This window comes from Myxine glutinosa, chromosome 5 (assembly GCF_964187855.1).
Source record: "Myxine glutinosa chromosome 5, kmMyxGlut1.1, whole genome shotgun sequence".
Classification (NCBI taxonomy): Eukaryota; Metazoa; Chordata; class Myxini; order Myxiniformes; family Myxinidae; genus Myxine; species Myxine glutinosa.
The window spans coordinates 114,023,203-114,043,137 of record NC_136265.1 but is presented as its reverse complement, the minus strand read 5'-3'; the positions used below and the strand labels follow the sequence as shown (position 1 = coordinate 114,043,137).

The 19,935-nt window shown below is 42.1% G+C and overlaps 1 protein-coding gene across 1 annotated transcript in view; it reads right to left on the bottom strand.

Moving 5' to 3' along the window:
* Positions 1-223: 223 nt before the first annotated feature.
* The window catches only part of MAP3K4 (mitogen-activated protein kinase kinase kinase 4), a 185,820-nt gene continuing 166,108 nt past the window's right edge, over positions 224-19,935 (bottom strand). Inside the window, exon 30 of the mRNA XM_068116524.2 lies at positions 224-2,146. Coding sequence (XP_067972625.2) covers positions 2,120-2,146 — 27 coding nt within the window. The 3' untranslated portion in view covers positions 224-2,119. The remainder of the gene's footprint in view (positions 2,147-19,935) is intronic.

Here is a 19,935-nt window from a genome sequence, read left to right as displayed (position 1 = left end):
TCCGGCCTATCAATGGGATACAAAACAGCCTGGTGGAGGTATGCGCTCCACTGAGTGCCGTTCTATTTTTCTTGTTTCCAGGCAGGTTGTCGACGCGAATGACAGAAGGTAGGTGAATATTTTCAATAGTTTATGAAATCTCCCATTTTGAATATTGAGCCTTTGCACCACACACATTGGCTGTTCCATCATTGTCAAAACATGAAAACAGAATGCATAAAAGGATTGTTAGCAGTGAAGGTTTTATCATTTCATTGCACTTGATACAGGAATATGGAAAATGTAATCACTATCACCATTCCCCGTGCTCTGTTCAACTCTGTGGTACCGGACACATTCATTTCACATCGCTCGAGCAAGCTTTTGCTGACACAGGAAATTGAAATACAATCTTCTGTTGGCTTCGTATTCAATTCAGGCCGACAAACAAATCCAACACATGTCTCAAAATTCTTAGCAATCACAAACTTATAACATACACACTAAAACGCAAGCAGCTGTAAATAACAAATGAAATGGCCTTCGGCGAATAATAATAGTATAGTCATTATAATGATTTCTCAAGTAAAGGTATTGTGGCATGTATGATAAATGGAGCAGTCACAGGATTGATGACATTAGCATGAAAGCACATGTGTCACTATTCACACCAATGATGAAAGGCCATTGAGCATGTTCCACCAACGACGAGAGTCCAGCGAGGGTGTCATGCCAATGCCAAGAGGCCATCGGGTGTGTCATGCCAACGACAAGAGTCCATTGAGCTTGTCATGCCAACGACAAGAGGCCATCAAATGTGTCATGCCAACGACGAGAAGCCATCGAGCATGCCATGCCAATGACGAGAGTCCATCGAGCATGTCATGCCAACAACAAGAGTCCATCGTCCAACAAGAGTCCATTGGCATGTCATGCCAACAACGAGAGTCCATCGAGCATGTCATGCCAACAACAAGAGTCCATCGAGTATGTCATGCCAACAACAAGAGTCCATCGAGTATGTCATGCCAACAACCAGAGTCCATTGAGCTTGTCATGCCAACAACAAGAGTCCATCGAGCATGTCATGCCAACAACGAGAGTCCATCGAGCATGTCATGCCAACAACAAGAGTCCATCGAGCATGTCATGGCAACAACAAGAGTCCATCGAGTATGTCATGCCAACAACAAGAGTCCATCGAGCATGTCATGCCAACAACGAGAGTCCATCGAGCATGTCATGCCAACAACGAGAGTCCATCGAGCATGTCATGCCAACAACGAGAGTCCATCGAGCATGTCATGCCAACAACAAGAGTCCATTGAGCTTGTCATGCCAATGACTGTAGGCCATCAAATGTGTCATGCCAATGACAAGAAGCCATCAAATGTGTCATGCCAATGACAAGAAGCCATCGAGCATGTCATGCCAACAACAACAGTCCATCGTCCAACAAGAGTCCATCGGCATGTCATGCCAACAACGAGAGTCCATCGAGCATGTCATGCCAGCAACAAGAGTCCATCGAGTATGTCATGCTAACAACAAGAGTCCATCGAGTATGTCATGCCAATGACGAGAGTCCATCGACCTTGTCATGCCAACAAAGAGAGACCATCGAGCATGTTCATTCAGCCATTACGGAGGAGAATGTAAAACTGTGCCCCTCACTGGTGCTATAATGGCCCACAGCATGGCAAGCCAAGCACAGGCTCTTTCCTATTGCAAAACGAGTCTGAAATAAACTTAAGGTGTGGCCTGTTACCGTGGCTACGTGACTACAATGTACAAAGCTACATGTACAAGCAGAAGGGAAATCTATTTGGATAACCTGCAGAACCACAAGGCCATGTACATCTCCCTCATATCCCTGACCATTCCTTTGTTACCATTTTCTACACCGGCACAATGACAGTGATATCCGCCTCAACTGAGCAGTCACTTCAAGTAAACAGAAGCTACAGTTCTGACCCTCAACAGGGAAATCTGCATCCTGGCCCCCGCCATTTCACCAGAGGTGAACACAATTATATGTTTATACAGTACTGTATTTTAAAAAAAAACGCAGATTAAGGTGTGGTAAGTGAGTGTTAGTACACTACAGATGCACCACCAAAGCACATTCTTCAGCGACTCATCAGTCTTCATCTGGGTCGAGACACACCTGGAAGGTAATACAAAAGACGATGCAGCAATTCAATGAATAAGCAGCCATCATTATCCTTATATCATAGTTGATGTTAGGTCTCACACGAGCCTCGATCTTGTATCCCCCCCCCCCCCCCCCCCCAAAAATCACATGCGTTATCACTTTGGAAACATTTTGCGTCGACAACTCATCATCTGGATCAGAATCCATGACATAAAACAAGTCAATCATTGCAGATTCCTCTCAATAACAAAACATTATGAACTCTAACTTGACGTTCTAGCACAGCGATGACTAACTTGATGTTCTAGCACAGCGATGACTAACTTGACGTTCTAGCACAGCGATGACTAACTTGATGTTCTAGCACAGCGATGACTAACTTGATGTTCTAGCACAGCGATGACTAACTTGACGTTCTAGCATAGCGATGACTAACTTGATGTTATAGCATAGCGATGACTAACTTGATGTTCTAGCATAGCGATGACTAACTTGATGTTCCAGCATAGCGATGACTAACTTCATGTTCGAGCATAGCGACGATCAACTTGATGTTCCAGCATAACGATGACTAACTTGATGTTCTAGCACAGCGATGACTAACTTGATGTTCTAGCATAGCGACAATTAACTTGATGTTCTAGCATAGCGATGACTAACTTGATGTTCTAGCATAGCGATGACCAACTTGATGTTCTCACATAACAATGACAAACTTGATGTTCTAGCATAGCGATGACGAACTTGATGTTCTAGAATAGCAATGACTAACTTGATGTTCTAGCACAGTGACGACTAACTTGATGTTATGGCACAGCGATGACTAACTTCATGTTCTAGCATAGCGATGACTAACTTGATGTGCAAGCACAGCGATGACAAACTTGATGTTCTCGCATAGCGACGATTAACTTGATGTTCTCGCATAGAGATGACCAACTTGATGTTCCAGCATAGCGATGACTAACTTGATGTTCTAGCATAGCGATGACTAACTTGATGTTCTAGCATAGCGACGACTAACTTGATGTTCGAGCACAGTGACGACTAACTTGATGTTCTGGCACAGCGATGACCAACTTCATGTTCTAGCATAGCGATGACTAACTTGATGTGCAAGCACAGCGATGACAAACTTGATGTTCTCGCATAGCGACGATTAACTTGATGTTCTAGCATTGAGATGACTAACTTGATGTTCTCACATAACAATGACGAACTTGATGTTCTAGCATAGCGATGACCAACTTGATGTTCTCACATAACAATGACAAACTTGATGTTCTAGCATAGCGATGACGAACTTGATGTTCTAGCATAGCGATGACCAACTTGATGTTCTCACATAACAATGACAAACTTGATGTTCTAGCATAGCGATGACGAACTTGATGTTCTAGAATAGCAATGACTAACTTGATGTTCTAGCACAGTGACGACTAACTTGATGTTATGGCACAGCGATGACTAACTTCATGTTCTAGCATAGCGATGACTAACTTGATGTGCAAGCACAGCGATGACAAACTTGATGTTCTCGCATAGCGACGATTAACTTGATGTTCTCGCATAGAGATGACTAACTTGATGTTCTCACATAACAATGACGAACTTGATGTTCTAGCATAGCGATGACCAACTTGATGTTCTCACATAACAATGACAAACTTGATGTTCTAGCATAGCGATGACTAACTTGATGTTCTAGCATAGCAATGACTAACTTGATGTTCTAGCATAGCGATGACTAACTTGATGTTCTAGCATAGCGATGACGAACTTGATGTTCTCGCATAGCGATGACTAACTTGATGTTATTGCATAGCGACGATTAACTTGATGTTCTAGCACAGCGATGACCAACTTGATGTTCTCGCATAGCGATGACTAACTTGATGTTCCAGCATCGCGATGACTAACTTGATGGGCAAGCACAGCGATGACCAACTTGATGTTCTCGCATAGCGATGACTAACTTGATGTTCAAGCACAGCGATGACCAACTTGATGTTCTCGCATAGCGATGATGAACTTGATGTTCTAGCATAGCGATGACTAACTCGATGTTCTCACATAACAATGACTAACTTGATGTTCTCGCATAGCGACGACTAACTTGATGTTCTCGCACAGCGACGACTAACTTGATGCTCTAGTACAGCGGTGACTAACTTGATGTTCTAGCACAGTGATGACTAACTTGATGTTCTAGAATAGCGATGCCTGCCGTGCTGTTCTAGCATAGCGATGCCTAACTTGATGTTCTAGCATAGCGATGACTAACTTGATGTTCTAGCACAGCGATGACCAACTTGATGTTCTAGCATAGCGATGACTAACTTCATGTTCTAGCATAGCGATGACTAACTTGATGTGCAAGCACAGCGATGACCAACTTGATGTTCTAGCATAGCGATGACTAACTTGATGTGCAAGCACAGCGATGACTAACTTGATGTGCAAGCACAGCGATGACCAACTTCATGTTCTAGCATAGCGATGACTAACTTCATGTTCTCGCATAGCGATGACTAACTTGATGTGCAAGCACAGCGATGACCAACTTGATGTTCTAGCATAGCGATGACTAACTTGATGTGCAAGCACAGCGATGACTAACTTGATGTGCAAGCACAGCGATGACCAACTTGATGTTCTAGCATAGTGATGACTAACTTGATGTTCTAGCATAGCGATGACTAACTTGATGTGCAAGCACAGCGATGACCAACTTGATGTTCTAGCATAGCGATGACTAACTTGATGTGCAAGCACAGCGATGACCAACTTGATGTTCTAGCATGGCGATGACTAACTTCATGTTCTAGCATAGCGATGACTAACTTGATGTTCTAGCATAGCGATGACTGACTTGATGTTCTCACATAAAAATGACTAACTTGATGTTCTATCATAGCGATGACCAACCTGATGTTCTAGCAGAGCGATGACGAGCTTGATGTTCTAGCATAGTGATTACTAACTTGATGTTCCAGTATAGCGACGATTAACTTGATGTTCTAGCAAAGCGATGACTAACTTGATGTTCTCACATAACAATGACTAACTTGATGTTCCAGCATAGCGATGACTAACTTGATGTGCAAGCACAGCGACGACTGACTTGATGTTCTAGCATAGCGACGATTAACTTGATGTTCTCGCATAGCGATGACTAACTTGATGTTCCAGCATAGCGATGACTAACTTAATGTTCTAGCATAGCGATGACTAACTTGATGTTCTAGCATAGCGACGACTAACTTGATGTTCAAGCACAGCGACGAATAACTTGATGTTCTGGCACAGCGATGACTAACTTGATGTTCTAGCATATCGATGACTAACTTGATGTGCAAGCACAGCGATGACTAACTTGATGTTCTAGCATAGCGACGATTAACTTGATGTTCTGGCATAGCGATGACTAACTTGATGTTCTAGCATAGCGATGACTAACTTGATGTTCCAGCATAGCGATGACTAACTTGATGTTCCAGCATAGCGATGACTAACTTGATGTTCTCGCATAGCGATGACTAACTTGATGTTCTAGCATAGCGATGACTAACTTGATGTTCTAGCATAGCGATGACTAACTTGATGTTCTAGCATAGCGATGACCAACTTGATGTTCTAGCATAGCGATGACTAACTTGATGTTCTAGCATAGCGATGACCAACTTAATGTTCTAGCAGAGCGACGACTAACTTGATGTTCTCGCACAGCGACGACTAACTTGATGTTCTAGCACAGCGATGACTAACTTGATGTTCTCACATAACAATGACTAACTTGATGTTCTCGCATAACGATGACCAACTTGATGTTCTAGCATAGCGATGACTAACTTGATGTTCTACCATAGCGATGACCAACTTGATGTTCTAGCATAACGATGACTAACTTGATGTTCTAGCATAGCGATGACTAACTTGATGTTCTAGCATAGCGATGACTAACTTGATGTTCTAGCATAGCGATGACCAACTTGATGTTCTAGCATAGCGACGACTAACTTGATGTTCTCGCACAGCGACGACTAACTTGATGTTCTAGCACAGCGATGACTAACTTGATGTTCTCACATAACAATGACTAACTTGATGTTCTCGCATAACGATGACCAACTTGATGTTCTAGCATAGCGATGACTAACTTGATGTTCTAGCATAGCGATGACGAACTTGATGTTCTAGGATAGTGACGATTAACTTGATGTTCTAGCACAGCGATGACTAACTTCATGTTCTAGCATAGCGATGACTAAGTTCATGTTCGAGCATAGCGACGATCAACTTGATGTTCCAACATAGCGACGACTAACTTGATGTTCTCGCACAGCGACGACTAACTTGATGTTCTAGCACAGCGATGACTAACTTGATGTTCGAGCATAGCGGTGACTAACTTGATGTTCTCGCACAGCGATGACTAACTTGATGTTCTAGCATAGCGATGACTAACTTGATGTTCTAGCATAGCGATGACTAAATTGATGTTCTACCATATCGATGACTAACTTGATGTGCAAGCACAGCGATGACCAACTTGATGTTCTAGCATAGCGATGACTAACTTCATGTTCTAGCATAGCGATGACTAACTTCATGTTCGAGCATAGCGACGATCAACTTGATGTTCCAGCATAACGATGACTAACTTGATGTTCTAGCACAGCGATGACTAACTTGATGTTCTAGCATAGCGACAATTAACTTGATGTTCTAGCATAGCGATGACTAACTTGATGTTCTCACATAACAATGACGAACTTGATGTTCTTGCATAGCGATGACCAACTTGATGTTCCAGCATAGCGATGACTAACTTGATGTTCTAGCATAGCGATGACTAACTTGATGTTCTAGCATAGCGACGACTAACTTGATGTTCTAGCACAGTGACGACTAACTTGATGTTCTGGCACAGCGATGACCAACTTCATGTTCTAGCATAGCGATGACTAACTTGATGTGCAAGCACAGCGATGACAAACTTGATGTTCTCGCATAGCGACGATTAACTTGATGTTCTAGCATAGAGATGACTAACTTGATGTTCTCACATAACAATGACGAACTTGATGTTCTAGCATAGCGATGACCAACTTGATGTTCTCACATAACAATGACAAACTTGATGTTCTAGCATAGCGATGACGAACTTGATGTTCTAGAATAGCAATGACTAACTTGATGTTCTAGCACAGTGACGACTAACTTGATGTTCTGGCACAGCGATGACTAACTTCATGTTCTAGCATAGCGATGACTAACTTGATGTGCAAGCACAGCGATGACAGACTTGATGTTCTCGCATAGCGACGATTAACTTGATGTTCTCGCATAGAGATGACTAACTTGATGTTCTCACATAACAATGACGAACTTGATGTTCTAGCATAGCGATGACCAACTTGATGTTCTCACATAACAATGACAAACTTGATGTTCTAGCATAGCGATGACTAACTTGATGTTCTAGCATAGCAATGACTAACTTGATGTTCTAGCATAGCGATGACTAACTTGATGTTCTAGCATAGCGATGACGAACTTGATGTTCTCGCATAGCGATGACTAACTTGATGTTCTCGCATAGCGACGATTAACTTGATGTTCTCGCATAGCGATGACTAACTTGATGTTCTAGCATAGCGATGACTAACTTGATGTTCCAGCATCGCGATGACTAACTTGATGTGCAAGCACAGCGATGACCAACTTGATGTTCTCGCATAGCGATGACTAACTTGATGTTCAAGCACAGCGATGACCAACTTGATGTTCTCGCATAGCGATGACTAACTTGATGTTCCAGCATCGCGATGACTAACTTGATGTGCAAGCACAGCGATGACCAACTTGATGTTCTCGCATAGCGATGACTAACTTGATGTTCAAGCACAGCGATGACCAACTTGATGTTCTCGCATAGCGATGATGAACTTGATGTTCTAGCATAGCGATGACTAACTCGATGTTCTCACATAACAATGACTAACTTGATGTTCTAGCATAGCGACGACTAACTTGATGTTCTTGCACAGCGACGACTAACTTGATGCTCTAGTACAGCGCTGACTAACTTGCTGTTCTAGCACAGCGATGACTAACTTGATGTTCTAGAATAGCGATGCCTACCGTACTGTTCTAGCATAGCGATGCCTAACTTGATGTTCTAGCATAGCGATGACTAACTTGATGTTCTAGCACAGCGATGACCAACTTGATGTTCTAGCATAGCGATGACTAACTTCATGTTCTAGCATAGCGATGACTAACTTGATGTGCAAGCACAGCGATGACCAACTTGATGTTCTAGCATAGCGATGACTAACTTGATGTGCAAGCACAGCGATGACTAACTTGATGTGCAAGCACAGCGATGACCAACTTCATGTTCTAGCATAGCGATGACTAACTTCATGTTCTAGCATAGCGATGACTAACTTGATGTGCAAGCACAGCGATGACCAACTTGATGTTCTAGCATAGCGATGACTAACTTGATGTGCAAGCACAACGATGACTAACTTGATGTGCAAGCACAGCGGCGATGACCAACTTGATGTTCTAGCATAGTGATGACTAACTTGATGTTCTAGCATAGCGATGACTAACTTGATGTGCAAGCACAGCGATGACCAACTTGATGTTCTAGCATAGCGATGACTAACTTGATGTGCAAGCACAGCGATGACCAACTTGATGTTCTAGCATGGCGATGACTAACTTCATGTTCTAGCATAGCGATGACTAACTTGATGTTCTAGCATAGCGATGACTGACTTGATGTTCTCACATAAAAATGACTAACTTGATGTTCTATCATAGCGATGACCAACCTGATGTTCTAGCAGAGCGATGACGAGCTTGATGTTCTAGCATAGTGATTACTAACTTGATGTTCCAGTATAGCGACGATTAACTTGATGTTCTAGCAGAGCGATGACTAACTTGATGTTCTCACATAACAATGACTAACTTGATGTTCCAGCATAGCGATGACTAACTTGATGTGCAAGCACAGCGACGACTAACTTGATGTTCTAGCATAGCGACGATTAACTTGATGTTCTCGCATAGCGATGACTAACTTGATGTTCCAGCATAGCGATGACTAACTTAATGTTCTAGCATAGCGATGACTAACTTGATGTTCTAGCATAGCGACGACTAACTTGATGTTCTCGCACAGCGACGAATAACTTGATGTTCTGGCACAGCGATGACTCACTTGATGTTCTAGCATATCGATGACTAACTTGATGTGCAAGCACAGCGATGACTAACTTGATGTTCTAGCATAGCGACGATTAACTTGATGTTCTGGCATAGCGATGACTAACTTGATGTTCCCAAATAACAATGACGAACTTGATGTTCTAGCATAGCGATGACCAACTTGATGTTCTCACATAACAATGACTGACTTGATGTTCTAGCACAGCGATGACTAACTTGATGTTCTAGCATAGCGATGACAAACTTGATGTGCAAGCACAGCGATGACCAACTTGATGTTCTAGCATAGCGATGACTAACTTCATGTTCTAGCATAGCGATGACTAACTTGATGTGCAAGCACAGCGATGACCAACTTGATGTTCTAGCATAGCGATGACTAACTTGATGTGCAAGCACAGCGATGACTAACTTGATGTGCAAGCACAGCGGCGATGACCAACTTGATGTTCTAGCATAGTGATGACTAACTTGATGTTCTAGCATAGCGATGACTAACTTGATGTGCAAGCACAGCGATGACCAACTTGATGTTCTAGCATAGCGATGACTAACTTGATGTGCAAGCACAGCGATGACCAACTTGATGTTCTAGCATGGCGATGACTAACTTCATGTTCTAGCATAGCGATGACTAACTTGATGTTCTAGCATAGCGATGACTGACTTGATGTTCTCACATAAAAATGACTAACTTGATGTTCTATCATAGCGATGACCAACCTGATGTTCTAGCAGAGCGATGACGAGCTTGATGTTCTAGCATAGTGATTACTAACTTGATGTTCCAGTATAGCGACGATTAACTTGATGTTCTAGCAGAGCGATGACTAACTTGATGTTCTCACATAACAATGACTAACTTGATGTTCCAGCATAGCGATGACTAACTTGATGTGCAAGCACAGCGACGACTAACTTGATGTTCTAGCATAGCGACGATTAACTTGATGTTCTCGCATAGCGATGACTAACTTGATGTTCCAGCATAGCGATGACTAACTTAATGTTCTAGCATAGCGATGACTAACTTGATGTTCTAGCATAGCGACGACTAACTTGATGTTCTCGCACAGCGACGAATAACTTGATGTTCTGGCACAGCGATGACTAACTTGATGTTCTAGCATATCGATGACTAACTTGATGTGCAAGCACAGCGATGACTAACTTGATGTTCTAGCATAGCGACGATTAACTTGATGTTCTGGCATAGCGATGACTAACTTGATGTTCCCAAATAACAATGACGAACTTGATGTTCTAGCATAGCGATGACCAACTTGATGTTCTCACATAACAATGACTGACTTGATGTTCTAGCACAGCGATGACTAACTTGATGTTCTAGCATAGCGATGACAAACTTGATGTGCAAGCACAGCGATGACCAACTTGATGTTCTAGCATAGCGATGACTAACTTGATGTTCAAGCACAGCGATGACTAACTTGATGTTCTAGCATAGCGATGACTAACTTGATGTTCTAGCATAGCGATGACTAACTTGATGTTCCAGCATAGCGATGACTAACTTGATGTTCTCGCATAGCGATGACTAACTTGATGTTCTAGCATAGCGATGACTAACTTGATGTTCTAGCATAGCGATGACCAACTTGATGTTCTAGCATAGCGATGACTAACTTGGTGTTCTAGCATAGCGATGACTAACTTGATGTTCTAGCATAGCGATGACTAACTTGATGTTCTAGCATAGCGATGACTAACTTGATGTTCTTGCATAGCGATGACCAACTTGATGTTCTAGCAGAGCGACGACTAACTTGATGTTCTCGCACAGCGACGACTAACTTGATGTTCTAGCACAGCGATGACTAACTTGATGTTCTCACATAACAATGACTAACTTGATGTTCTCGCATAACGATGACCAACTTGATGTTCCAGCATAGCGATGACTAACTTGATGTTCTAGCATAGCAATGACTAACTTGATGTTCTCGCATAGCGATGACAAACTTGATGTTCTAGCATAGCGATGACGAACTTGATGTTCTAGCATAGCGATGACTAACTTGATGTTCTCGCATAGCGACGATTAACTTGATGTTCTAGCATAGCGATGACCAACTTGATGTTCTAGCATAGCGATGACTAACTTGATGTTCTAGCATCGCGATGACCAACTTGATGTTCTAGCATAGCGATGACTAACTTGATGTTCAAGCACAGCGATGACCAACTTGATGTTCTCGCATAGCGATGACTAACTTGATGTTCTAGCATAGCGATGACCAACTTGATGTTCTAGCATAGCGATGACTAACTTGATGTTCTCGCATAGCGATGATGAACTTGATGTTCTAGCATAGCGATGACTAACTCGATGTTCTCACATAACAATGACTAACTTGATGTTCTAGCATAGCGACGACTAACTTGATGTTCTCGCACAGCGATGACTAACTTGATGCTCTAGTACAGCGCTGACTAACTTGCTGTTCTAGCACAGCGATGACTGACTTGATGTTCTAGAATAGCGATGCCTACCGTGCTGTTCTAGCATAGCGATGACTAACTTCATGTTCTAGCATAGCGATGACTAACTTGATGTGCAAGCACAGCGATGACCAACTTGATGTTCTAGCATAGCGATGACTAACTTGATGTGCAAGCACAGCGATGACTAACTTGATGTGCAAGCACAGCGATGACCAACTTCATGTTCTAGCATAGCGATGACTAACTTCATGTTCTAGCATAGCGATGACTAACTTGATGTGCAAGCACAGCGATGACCAACTTGATGTTCTAGCATAGCGATGACTAACTTGATGTGCAAGCACAGCGATGACTAACTTGATGTGCAAGCACAGCGGCGATGACCAACTTGATGTTCTAGCATAGTGATGACTAACTTGATGTTCTAGCATAGCGATGACTAACTTGATGTGCAAGCACAGCGATGACCAACTTGATGTTCTAGCATAGCGATGACTAACTTGATGTGCAAGCACAGCGATGACCAACTTGATGTTCTAGCATGGCGATGACTAACTTCATGTTCTAGCATAGCGATGACTAACTTGATGTTCTAGCATAGCGATGACTGACTTGATGTTCTCACATAAAAATGACTAACTTGATGTTCTATCATAGCGATGACCAACCTGATGTTCTAGCAGAGCGATGACGAGCTTGATGTTCTAGCATAGTGATTACTAACTTGATGTTCCAGTATAGCGACGATTAACTTGATGTTCTAGCAGAGCGATGACTAACTTGATGTTCTCACATAACAATGACTAACTTGATGTTCAAGCACAGCGATGACGAACTTGATGTTCTAGCATAGCGATGACTAACTTGATGTTCTAGCATAGCGATGACGAACTTGATGTTCTAGCATAGCGATGACTAACTTGATGTTCTAGCATAGCGATGACTAACTTGATGTTCTCGCATAGCGATGACTAACTTGATGTTCTAGCATAGCGATGACTAACTTGATGTTCTAGCATAGCGATGACTAACTTGATGTTCTAGCATAGCGATGACCAACTTGATGTTCTAGCATAGCGATGACTAACTTGATGTTCTAGCATAGCGATGACTAACTTGATGTTCTAGCATAGCGATGACCAACTTGATGTTCTAGCAGAGCGACGACTAACTTGATGTTCTCGCACAGCGACGACTAACTTGATGTTCTAGCACAGCGATGACTAACTTGATGTTCTCACATAACAATGACTAACTTGATGTTCTCGCATAACGATGACCAACTTGATGTTCTAGCATAGCGATGACTAACTTGATGTTCTAGCATAGCGATGACCAACTTGATGTTCTAGCATAGCGATGACTAACTTGATGTTCTAGCATAGCGATGACTAACTTGATGTTCTAGCATAGCGATGACTAACTTGATGTTCTAGCATAGCGATGACCAACTTGATGTTCTAGCATAGCGACGACTAACTTGATGTTCTCGCACAGCGACGACTAACTTCATGTTCTAGCACAGCGATGACTAACTTGATGTTCTCACATAACAATGACTAACTTGATGTTCTCGCATAACGATGACCAACTTGATGTTCTAGCATAGCGATGACTAACTTGATGTTCTAGCATAGCGATGACGAACTTGATGTTCTAGGATAGCGACGATTAACTTGATGTTCTAGCACAGCGATGACTAACTTCATGTTCTAGCATAGCGATGACTAAGTTCATGTTCGAGCATAGCGACGATCAACTTGATGTTCCAACATAGCGATGACTAACTTGATGTTCTAGCACAGCGATGACTAACTTGATGTTCTAGCATAGCGACAATTAACTTGATGTTCTAGCATAGCGATGACTAACTTGATGTTCTCACATAACAATGACGAACTTGATGTTCTTGTATAGCGATGACCAACTTGATGTTCCACCATAGCGATGACTAACTTGATGTTCTAGCATAGCGATGACTAACTTGATGTTCTAGCATAGCGACGACTAACTTGATGTTCTAGCACAGTGACGACTAACTTGATGTTCTGGCACAGCGATGACCAACTTCATGTTCTAGCATAGCGATGACTAACTTGATGTGCAAGCACAGCGATGACAAACTTGATGTTCTCGCATAGCGACGATTAACTTGATGTTCTAGCATAGAGATGACTAACTTGATGTTCTCACATAACAATGACGAACTTGATGTTCTAGCATAGCGATGACCAACTTGATGTTCTCACATAACAATGACAAACTTGATGTTCCAGCATAGCGATGACTAACTTGATGTTCTAGCATAGCAATGACTAACTTGATGTTCTAGCACAGTGACGACTAACTTGATGTTCTGGCACAGCGATGACTAACTTCATGTTCTTGCATAGCGATGACTAACTTGATGTGCAAGCACAGCGATGACAAACTTGATGTTCTCGCATAGCGACGATTAACTTGATGTTCTAGCATAGAGATGACTAACTTGATGTTCTCACATAACAATGACGAAGTTGATGTTCTCGCATAGCGATGACCAACTTGATGTTCTCACATAACAATGACAAACTTGATGTTCTAGCATAGCGATGACTAACTTGATGTTCTAGCATAGCAATGACTAACTTGATGTTCTAGCATAGCGATGACTAACTTGATGTTCTAGCATAGCGATGACGAACTTGATGTTCTAGCATAGCGATGACTAACTTGATGTTCTCGCATAGCGACGATTAACTTGATGTTCTAGCATAGCGATGACCAACTTGATGTTCTAGCATAGCGATGACTAACTTGATGTTCTAGCATCGCGATGACCAACTTGATGTTCTAGCATAGCGATGACTAACTTGATGTTCAAGCACAGCGATGACCAACTTGATGTTCTCGCATAGCGATGACTAACTTGATGTTCTAGCATAGCGATGACCAACTTGATGTTCTAGCATAGCGATGACTAACTTGATGTTCTCGCATAGCGATGATGAACTTGATGTTCTAGCATAGCGATGACTAACTCGATGTTCTCACATAACAATGACTAACTTGATGTTCTAGCATAGCGACGACTAACTTGATGTTCTCGCACAGCGATGACTAACTTGATGCTCTAGTACAGCGGTGACTAACTTGATGTTCTAGCACAGCGATGACTAACTTGATGTTCTAGAATAGCGATGCCTGACGTGCTGCTCTAGCATAGCGATGACTAACTTGATGTTCTAGCATAGCGATGACAAACTTGATGTTCTGGCATAGCGATGACTAACTTCATGTTCTAGCATAGCGATGACTAACTTGATGTGCAAGCACAGCGATGACCAAGTTGATGTTCTAGCATAGCGATGACTAACTTGATGTGCAAGCACAGCGATGACTAACTTGATGTGCAAGCACAGCGATGACCAACTTGATGTTCTAGCATAGCGATGACTAACTTCATGTTCTAGCATAGCGATGACTAACTTGATGTGCAAGCACAGCGATGACCAACTTGATGTTCTAGCATAGCGACGATTAACTTGATGTTCTCGCATAGCGATGACTAACTTGATGTTCTAGCATAGCGATGACTAACTTGATGTGCAAGCACAGCGATGACTAACTTGATGTTCTAGCATAGCGACGATTAACTTGATGTTCTCGCATAGCGATGACTAACTTGATGTTCCAGCATAGCGATGACTAACTTGATGTTCTAGCATAGCGATGACTAACTTGATGTTCTCGCATAGCGACGACTAACTTGATGTTCTAGCACAGTGATGAATAACTTGATGTTCTGGCACAGCGATGACTAACTTGATGTTCTAGCATATCGCTGACTAACTTGATGTGCAAGCACAGCGATGACTAACTTGATGTTCTAGCACAGTGATGAATAACTTGATGTTCTGGCACAGCGATGACTAACTTGATGTTCTAGCATATCGCTGACTAACTTGATGTGCAAGCACAGCGATGACTAACTTGATGTTCTAGCATAGCGATGACTAACTTGATGTTCTAGCATAGCGATGACGAACTTGATGTTCTAGGATAGCGACGATTAACTTGATGTTCTAGCACAGCGATGACTAACTTCATGTTCTAGCATAGCGATGACTAAGTTCATGTTCGAGCATAGCGACGATCAACTTGATGTTCCAACATAGCGATGACTAACTTGATGTTCTAGCACAGCGATGACTAACTTGATGTTCTAGCATAGCGACAATTAACTTGATGTTCTAGCATAGCGATGACTAACTTGATGTTCTCACATAACAATGACGAACTTGATGTTCTTGTATAGCGATGACCAACTTGATGTTCCACCATAGCGATGACTAACTTGATGTTCTAGCATAGCGATGACTAACTTGATGTTCTAGCATAGCGACGACTAACTTGATGTTCTAGCACAGTGACGACTAACTTGATGTTCTGGCACAGCGATGACCAACTTCATGTTCTAGCATAGCGATGACTAACTTGATGTGCAAGCACAGCGATGACAAACTTGATGTTCTCGCATAGCGACGATTAACTTGATGTTCTAGCATAGAGATGACTAACTTGATGTTCTCACATAACAATGACGAACTTGATGTTCTAGCATAGCGATGACCAACTTGATGTTCTCACATAACAATGACAAACTTGATGTTCCAGCATAGCGATGACTAACTTGATGTTCTAGCATAGCAATGACTAACTTGATGTTCTAGCACAGTGACGACTAACTTGATGTTCTGGCACAGCGATGACTAACTTCATGTTCTTGCATAGCGATGACTAACTTGATGTGCAAGCACAGCGATGACAAACTTGATGTTCTCGCATAGCGACGATTAACTTGATGTTCTAGCATAGAGATGACTAACTTGATGTTCTCACATAACAATGACGAAGTTGATGTTCTCGCATAGCGATGACCAACTTGATGTTCTCACATAACAATGACAAACTTGATGTTCTAGCATAGCGATGACTAACTTGATGTTCTAGCATAGCAATGACTAACTTGATGTTCTAGCATAGCGATGACTAACTTGATGTTCTAGCATAGCGATGACGAACTTGATGTTCTAGCATAGCGATGACTAACTTGATGTTCTCGCATAGCGACGATTAACTTGATGTTCTAGCATAGCGATGACCAACTTGATGTTCTAGCATAGCGATGACTAACTTGATGTTCTAGCATCGCGATGACCAACTTGATGTTCTAGCATAGCGATGACTAACTTGATGTTCAAGCACAGCGATGACCAACTTGATGTTCTCGCATAGCGATGACTAACTTGATGTTCTAGCATAGCGATGACCAACTTGATGTTCTAGCATAGCGATGACTAACTTGATGTTCTCGCATAGCGATGATGAACTTGATGTTCTAGCATAGCGATGACTAACTCGATGTTCTCACATAACAATGACTAACTTGATGTTCTAGCATAGCGACGACTAACTTGATGTTCTCGCACAGCGATGACTAACTTGATGCTCTAGTACAGCGGTGACTAACTTGATGTTCTAGCACAGCGATGACTAACTTGATGTTCTAGAATAGCGATGCCTAACGTGCTGCTCTAGCATAGCGATGACTAACTTGATGTTCTAGCATAGCGATGACAAACTTGATGTTCTGGCATAGCGATGACTAACTTCATGTTCTAGCATAGCGATGACTAACTTGATGTGCAAGCACAGCGATGACCAAGTTGATGTTCTAGCATAGCGATGACTAACTTGATGTGCAAGCACAGCGATGACTAACTTGATGTGCAAGCACAGCGATGACCAACTTGATGTTCTAGCATAGCGATGACTAACTTCATGTTCTAGCATAGCGATGACTAACTTGATGTGCAAGCACAGCGATGACCAACTTGATGTTCTAGCATAGCGACGATTAACTTGATGTTCTCGCATAGCGATGACTAACTTGATGTTCTAGCATAGCGATGACTAACTTGATGTGCAAGCACAGCGATGACTAACTTGATGTTCTAGCATAGCGACGATTAACTTGATGTTCTCGCATAGCGATGACTAACTTGATGTTCCAGCATAGCGATGACTAACTTGATGTTCTAGCATAGCGATGACTAACTTGATGTTCTAGCATAGCGACGACTAACTTGATGTTCTAGCACAGTGATGAATAACTTGATGTTCTGGCACAGCGATGACTAACTTGATGTTCTAGCATATCGCTGACTAACTTGATGTGCAAGCACAGCGATGACTAACTTGATGTTCTAGCATAGCGACGATTAACTTGATGTTCTGGCATAGCGATGACTAACTTGATGTTCCCAAATAACAATGACGAACTTGATGTTCTAGCATAGCGATGACCAACTTGATGTTCTCACATAACAATGACTGACTTGATGTTCTAGCACAGCGATGACTAACTTGATGTTCTAGCATAGCGATGACAAACTTGATGTGCAAGCACAGCGATGACCAACTTGATGTTCTAGCATAGCGATGACTAACTTGATGTTCAAGCACAGCGATGACTAACTTGATGTTCTAGCATAGCGATGACTAACTTGATGTTCTAGCATAGCGATGACTAACTTGATGTTCCAGCATAGCGATGACTAACTTGATGTTCTCACATAGCGATGACTAACTTGATGTTCTAGCATAGCGATGACTGACTTGATGTTCTAGCATAGCGATGACTAACTTGATGTTCTAGCATAGCGATGACTAACTTGAGGTTCTAGCATAGCGACGATTAACTTGATGTTCTCGCATGGCGATGACTAACTTGATGTTCTCACATAACAATGACGAACTTGATGTTCCAGCATAGCTATGACCAACTTGATGTTCTAGCATAGCGATGACTAACTTGATGTTCTAGCATAGCGATGACCAACTTGATGTTCTAGCATAGCGATGACTAACTTGATGTTCTCGCACAGCGACGACTAACTTGATGTTCTAGCACAGCGATGACTAACTTGATGTTCTGACATAACAATGACTAACTTGATGTTCTCGCATAACGATGACAAACTTGATGTTCTAGCATAGCGATGACTAACTTGATGTTCTGGGATAGCGACGATTAACTTGATGTTCTAGCACAGCGATGACTAACTTGATGTTCTCACATAACAATGACTGACTTGATGTTCTAGCATAGCGACGATTAACTTGATGTTCTCGCATAGCGATGACTAACTTGATGTTCCAGCATAGCGATGACTAACTTGATGTTCTAGCATAGCGATGACGAACTTGATGTTCTAGCATAGCGACGACTAACTTGATGTTCTAGCACAGTGACGACTAACTTGATGTTCTGGCACAGCGATGACTAACTTGACGTTCTAGCATAGCGATGACTAACTTGATGTTCTAGCACAGCGATGACGAACTTGATGTTATAGCATCGCGATGACTAACTTGATGTTCTAGCACAGCGATGACTAACTTGATGTTCTAGCATAGCGATGACTAACTTGATGTTCTCGCATAGCGATGACTAACTTGATGTTCTAGCATAGCGATGACTAACTTGATGTTCTCGCATAGCGATGACTAACTTGATGTTCTAGCATAGCGATGACTAACTTGATGTTCTAGCATAGCGATGACTAACTTGATGTTATAGCATAGCGATGACTAACTTGACGTTCTAGCATAGCGATGACTAACTTGATGTTCTTGCACAGTGATGACTAACTTGATGTTCTAGCATAGCGATGACTAACTTGATGTTCTCGCATAGCGATGACTAACTTGATGTTCTAGCACAGCGATGACTAACTTGATGTTCTAGCATAGCGATGACTAACTTGATGTTCTAGCATAGCGATGACTAACTTGATGTTCGAGCATAGCGTTGACTAACGTGACGTGATAGCACAGCGACGACTAACTTGATGTTCTAGCACAGCGATGACTAACTTGATGTTCTAGCACAGCGGTGACTATCTTGATGTTCTAGCATAGCGATGACTAACTTATGTTCTAGCATAGCGATGACTAACTTGATCATCTCGCATAGCGATGACTAACTTGATGTTCTAGCATAGCGATGACTAACTTGATGTTCTAGCATAGCGATGACT